This window comes from Rhipicephalus sanguineus, chromosome 3, assembly GCF_013339695.2.
Source record: "Rhipicephalus sanguineus isolate Rsan-2018 chromosome 3, BIME_Rsan_1.4, whole genome shotgun sequence".
Lineage (NCBI taxonomy): Eukaryota > Metazoa > Arthropoda > Arachnida > Ixodida > Ixodidae > Rhipicephalus > Rhipicephalus sanguineus.
The window spans coordinates 145067887-145074534 of record NC_051178.1 but is presented as its reverse complement, the minus strand read 5'-3'; the positions used below and the strand labels follow the sequence as shown (position 1 = coordinate 145074534).

At 46.9% G+C, this 6648-nt stretch overlaps 1 protein-coding gene across 1 annotated transcript; it reads left to right on the top strand.

The window, feature by feature from the left end:
• The first annotated feature begins 279 nt into the window (after positions 1-279).
• On the top strand, positions 280-3095 carry LOC119387363 (eukaryotic translation initiation factor 3 subunit F). The gene is made up of 2 exons (XM_037654730.2): positions 280-762; positions 2679-3095. The coding sequence occupies exons 1-2, from the start codon at positions 345-347 to the stop codon at positions 3077-3079; spliced, it is 819 nt and encodes a 272-aa protein (XP_037510658.1). The 5' UTR covers positions 280-344; the 3' UTR covers positions 3080-3095.
• Positions 3096-6648: the final 3553 nt, after the last annotated feature.

Here is a 6648-nt window from a genome sequence, read left to right as displayed (position 1 = left end):
GCGACGAAACTCACACGCATGCACGCAGTGCATTGGCTCCATCGTCTGCTCTAAAAGAGTAAAATCAAATAGTTTCATTAGATGCTGTGGCTCCTGAACCGCGTTCGTTAAACTAAATAGATTCAGCTGCACGTCGTTGTCTTTCACTTACGCTTTATCTTTTTTTAAGTGGCTATATATTGCATTGTGCGGCTGAAGTAAGCGAAGTGTCATGCATCGTCTAGCAACAGGGTGATGTCGGCCATGTTGAATATTTCTCTTTGCTGGCGCATGTCGTGTGCGGTGACCGGAAAGTCGGACTGTTTGACAGCTTTCGGTGAATTTAGCTAGTTGTGACGTTCATCATGGCTCCGAATATAACGGTGAAAGTGCACCCCGTAGTACTGTTCTCCATCGTTGACTCCTACGAGAGGAGAAACGACGGCGCTGAGCGCGTCATTGGCACCTTGTTGGGCTCCTACGAGAAGGGAGGTGTGGAAGTGACAAACTGCTTCTGCGTGCCCCACAACGAGTCGCAGGATGAAGTCGCGGTTGACCTGGAGTTCGCCAAGAACATGTTCGAACTGCACAAGAAAGTGAACTCCGCCGAAGTGATCGTCGGCTGGTACGCGACCGGCCCCGATGTGACCAGCCACTCGGTTCTCATCCACGACTATTACAGCCGTGAAGCTACCAACCCCGTGCACTTGACCTTGGACACTCTGATGGCAGACAACAAGATTAACATCAAAGCGTACACGAGCACCCCTTTCGGAGTCCCAGGTACAGTGTGCGAAAGTTGTTACGTAATGCATGCTGCTGATCGGAGTGTAAATGTGGCCATAACTGTTGCCCACGACGGCATGGTTACCAGCAGGCTGGCAGGAAACGTGTTTTGGATGTTTTATATCTCATGTCTAATGCTTTCGAAGTATACTGATGCAGTAAATGGACGCAGCGTTTCCATTGCAACGCACTGAACTTTATACGGAGTTTCTACTCATTCTTGCTGGTTCACTAACGTTTTTTGTCCATTTTTGTTATAATTGTGGCCTGAGCACGGGTAGCTTTATTCAGTTCCACTACCCGTGAGACTGTTAGGAAAAGAGAATGCTTACCATATAACAGTAACAGAAAGAGTAGAGCTAGAACACGACCTGGCTTGAGAATGCAGTTGTCGTCATAGGTCTTTTTTTCCTGAGTATATTAGCAGCTGTTGCAAGTCAGCAGCTGAAAACCACACAGCTGTTCCACCTTTGTGCGACATATGGATGAAAGGTGTGCCTAACACAGCGGTGCCCCTTCACCCTTCTAATATAGCCCCTTTCAGTTACTAACGCGATAGCGTTTGAGAGCTCGTGTCTCAGAAATTCCGGTGTCGGCCCCGTTGGCTGTGAGCGAAAAATCGAGAAAGAAGCAAATAAAATAAAGAATAGAATCTTCGGTCCCATTGAGGATCGAACCCGGGCCGTTCGCGTTGCAAGCAGGTGTCCTACCACAAAGCCACGATCACTTGCAGCTGCTTCGGGAAAAAACACTACATAAATGCCATGTAGTGGAAGGAGTCTCCTTAACGCATTTTGTTCGGCAGGTGTCACGACGAAAACGAGCCGATTCGGCGATTTGTAGGCGCATTTGGGAGGCCATCAAACTACGTCGAAAAAGGCCGGGATAGTGCAGCCATCGCCGCTAAAAACACACACGAACTTTCAAACAGCTCTAAAAATCATAGTTTCCTACAATACTTACTAGAGGGAACTCTGGCGCTAGTTTCTATGGGAGCTGCAATGCATGACGCTTCAGCCAGCATGGGAATGATGGGTAGTACACAAATTTGTCTAAACTTCGTACTTTCGGCTCTGTTTGGCTCTGCGTCAGCTGCATCCGCTTTGTCGCAAAACGAATTTCAGTAAAAGTCAGCAGTTTCACTTCGCCACTTTATCTTCTTTAGGCTCAGCGATTCAAATCTGGTCACGAAGTTCACAACGATTTATTCTTTTATCCGAAAGAAAACCAAAACATAGCAATAAACAAAGCCACAAGTACGTTTGAAGCCGTAAGCACGAAGACTAGGCAGATTTGTGTACTACCCATCATTCCCATGGTAGCTGAACGATCGCAGCGCCAGAGTCCCCTCTAGTTAATTTTAGGAAACTCTATGCTAAAAATGGACAACTATGTCCATCTAGCGGAAAACATATCAAGCCAACGCCAAGCGAGTGACATATCCATAGGGCCAATGGGGATGAAAATTTGGACACGATGGTAGCGCCGTCTGGACTCTAACGGTAGTTGCAAAAACAATTAAAAATGTTATCTTGCTCTCAACAGAAAAAGCTTTTATCATTTTGGCGGGCACAACCAGACACAAAGAAAAGGATTGCACTCTCTTTTAAGCATAACTAGATGTGTTGTTCAGAGATGATGAGCAGCTTATGAATTTCATGCAACTGTGTTTAACGTTGTTGGCTGTGCATTTGGAATCTGTTCAACATAAGATCACCACACCAAAAGTTTGACAGAAAAACTTCCTTCACATAGCACTACACTACAAACACAGTACTGCTTAATATTGCTTACAAACATGGCAAACATAGCACTGCTTCTCCTTTTAGATCTTTCATTTTCGTTCATACAGTACAGACCTCCATATTGGGGCACTTCAGGTTCGTTGTAATTGCCTGTCTTTTCATTTTCAGGGAAGAATGTGGGCACCATGTTCACGCCATGCAAGGTGGAGGTCATCGGTTACGAGGCTGAGATGGTGGGTCTGAAGTTGACACAGAGAACGAAGCACAGCAAGCAGCGGAGCGTTGAGTGTGTGCCAGACTTCGACGCCGTGGGTCAGTCCTGCCGCGAGATGCGTGAGATGCTCGAAGTGGTCATCAGTTATGTGGATGATGTGCTCACCGGAAAAACGCCACCAGACAACCACGTGGGGCGCATGCTTCTCGACATCATCCAGAGCGTTCCTCAAATGGAGAATGACAAGTTCCAGGACATGCTCAACAGCAACATGAAAGACCTGCTTATGGTCGTTTACCTCTCACAGCTTACGAAGACCCAACTTGCATTGAATGAGAAACTGAGCCTGCTTTAAAAGCCGTAGGACTGTTGGTTTATTCGTTGTGAGCAAATATAATAAATGCACACAGAGTTGCTGCTCTCACCAGACCAGTCTCCACTGAAATATTTTCAGACTAGTAGATTTTCTGTTATACTATAACTCTATTTTTATGTTTGATGCAATTGTAACGAGGCTCAACGCAAAGAAGCAATACTAACAAAAAATCTTGGCTTGATGTCTTTGTGACAAAATAGCTTGAGCATTGCAAGAGACGCACTGAAGATGCCGGTGATGAATGAATCTCTCAACCACCATAGAGGACCTTGCAGAGAAAGAGGTATTATTCAGCTTTAAAAACTGTTGGATCACAAGATACAACATGTTTGACCTAAAAATGTACCGCAGTGTTGCAGTTCAATGAAAGACTTGCTTTGGTAATGCAATCATCCTGTACCTTTTATCTTCACTATCAGCTAGAGGGTTTACATGCACACCTTTTACAATTGAATTGTCATGCGATGACCGCTGGCTAGCATAAACGAAATTCATAAAAGTGTTTTATTCAGCTTTTGTAGGCACGCTTCTGTGGCCCTATGGTAGGGCATCAGCCTTCTTTGTTAATGGAACCAGGTAAGAAACGAAATCAACCATTGAAAATATGTGGGTTTGTCATTATAAACACCGCCTGGATGTTGCCGCAGAAGACCCAAGGCTAAGTTCGATTCAAGCGCCAGTGCCATGTGTCTGCTGCATCACGGTTCATCAGCCAATCACCCGCAACGATAACTGTTTCCGTTATATATATCTTGCACATCTATATCACATGTTCAGTGTCGAAATTGTCAGTGGTCTCCTAGGTGAGACCGCTGCAAGTTCTTTCTACCATGTCTGCTTACCATGTCCGTAAGAAATGAAGCCGAGATCAGTTTTATTAAAGCGGGAAGAAACATTGGAGTTCTTAAAGGGGTATACTGACACAAAAATTTTGGCCTCCCGTTTTTTTGCTGCAATGTGAAGCTGGAGGCCTGTTAGTCATAACACGGCACATGGTTTGCTGCCGCACGCAACAGATAATTACAGGCGCCTCATTACCGACCAGTGTCAGTTCCGGTTTCAAAAGCGGCAAGCCTTCGGTCGCAACGATGACCACCTAGCGGGTGCAGCGCTCGATCACGTCAGCACACAGAACTACGACGCACTTCCGCGTGGTTCGCGAGCAGCCGCCGAGATAGGGTGGCTAGAAGGGGAGGTGTGCTGAGCGCGGCGGCCAGCCATAGGAGAGGGTGGTCCTCTTTCGCGTGATCGCCGCTAGGGCACAACATAGCGCTGCCGTCTGGGGCGCCGTCAGCGTTTCCGCGGAGAGAGGCTAATCCGGCTGTCAGCGCCTGGCCGGCGGTTTGTAGTTGTCTAGTTTGCTGCGAACTGTTGGCGTGTGCTGTTGATTCATGAGTGCTGTGTGCTGGCAAAGATACCGTCTACCTCAAAGAAAAAAACTGAGCGTTGGTGCTTCGTGCCAGGGTGCGATTCCGGCTACAGGTCTTGTTCGGAAAAAGTGCCCTTTTCCGTGCACCGACTTGCCAAGAACTGTTCTTGAAGTGGGCATGCGCCATTCCGAGGGCTGACAAACCGCTTCTAGAGAATTCCGCTGCTTGCGCAAAGTATTTGCGCAAACAGCGGAATGAATGACAAGAACTCAAAGAAATGAATGACAAAAAAGTCAAAAGAAGAAAGCCTTGTGTGATGTGAGGCAAGCCGCGGAAACCATCAAGTGCATTCTGTTCTACACAATAAAGTTTCTTTACCTAGTAACTTGTTGCATTTATTTATTTGGCCTGAAAAGCCTGAAGAGGCAATTGAGCCTGAAAAGACTACCGAACGCTGTATTACCATGTATGCCATGGTTTAATCCTGATTTGGTTGGCGTAAATCAAGTTACCTGCTTTCGCACGTAATGAGGCGCACGAATAAAATGATCAGAGCGCATTGGAGCATAACTAAGCCCCCAGGGCCGTAACTAAGGGGGGGGGGGGTGTTGAGGGGGTTCTGACACCCCCGAATTTTTTCACGCTTTATTATTTATTCATTTATTTATCATAGTACCCACAGCGCCCAAGGGCATATTACAGTGGGGGGGGGGGGAATACAATATTTCGATACAGAATACAGATTCCAACATTTCAACATCGCAATAAATGCAGTTCACTGCCAACTTAGGTAGTGATACATGGGATATACACAATATTAGCCGGATTCATAGTACAGTTTTGTCCTTACAGAACTGCGCGACTACACTACTGGAGACCCAGCAGTGAACTTACTTCATGAAGTAATTCCTGCTACTCAAGGAGGCAACCTATTCCACTGGCTTATCGTCCTGGGAAAAAATGACATTCTAAATGCGTCAGTCCGGCAGCTTATTTCCTTGATCTTATTGGCATGATGTAATCGCTGCGAAACGTAATCCCGTTTGTGAAAGTATCGCGAGGGGTCCAGAACTGTTCGGTTATGAAATACATTGTGAAAAAGTTTCAACCTCAGATATTCCCTTCGTTTGTATAGAAGTTCCCAACCAAGCCTTTCTTTTGCTTTTGATACACTGAAATTCCTGGTATAGTCAGAGCAGACAAACCGAACAGCCATGTTCTGAATTCTTTCTAAATTGGACACGTCACTTGCCTTCCACGGATCCCACACAGCACAAGCAAAATCTAAGATAGATCGAACGTTAGATATGTACAGTTGAGTCTTGGCCTCATATGGTAACTTTTTTGCATTTCTGCACAGGAAACCTAGCACACGCCCGTCTTTAATTGTGATGTGACAGCTCCAGGAAAACTCTGGTGTGAAATATACACGACGATGCCTTGCCGAAAATGGCGAACGGCCACGTTCGCTGACGGCGCCCCCGACAACAGCGCCGCCCCATGGTGTTCACGCGAATGGCGGCCAACTTTTGCCGCCCGGTCATCACACCTCCCCTAGAAGGGGAGGTGTGCTGAGCGCGGCGGCCAGCCATAGGAGAGGGTGGTCCTCTTTCGCGTGATCGCCGCTAGGGCACAACATAGCGCTGCCGTCTGGGGCGCCGTCAGCGTTTCCGCGGAGAGAGGCTAATCCGGCTGTCAGCGCCTGGCCGGCGGTTTGTAGTTGTCTAGTTTGCTGCGAACTGTTGGCGTGTGCTGTTGATTCATGAGTGCTGTGTGCTGGCAAAGATACCGTCTACCTCAAAGAAAAAAACTGAGCGTTGGTGCTTCGTGCCAGGGTGCGATTCCGGCTACAGGTCTTGTTCGGAAAAAGTGCCCTTTTCCGTGCACCGACTTGCCAAGAACTGTTCTTGAAGTGGGCATGCGCCATTCCGAGGGCTGACAAACCGCTTCTAGAGAATTCCGCTGCTTGCGCAAAGTATTTGCGCAAACAGCGGAATGAATGACAAGAACTCAAAGAAATGAATGACAAAAAAGTCAAAAGAAGAAAGCCTTGTGTGATGTGAGGCAAGCCGCGGAAACCATCAAGTGCATTCTGTTCTACACAATAAAGTTTCTTTACCTAGTAACTTGTTGCATTTATTTATTTGGCCTGAAAAGCCTGAAGAGGCAATTGAGCCT

Coding starts and splice junctions, on each gene's coding strand:
- LOC119387363 (XM_037654730.2), top strand. CDS start 345: ATGGCTCCGAATATAACGGTGAAAGTGCACCCCGTAGTACTGTTCTCC. Junction 763..2,678: donor CACCCCTTTCGGAGTCCCAG/GTACAGTGTGCG, acceptor TTTCATTTTCAG/GGAAGAATGTGGGCACCATG.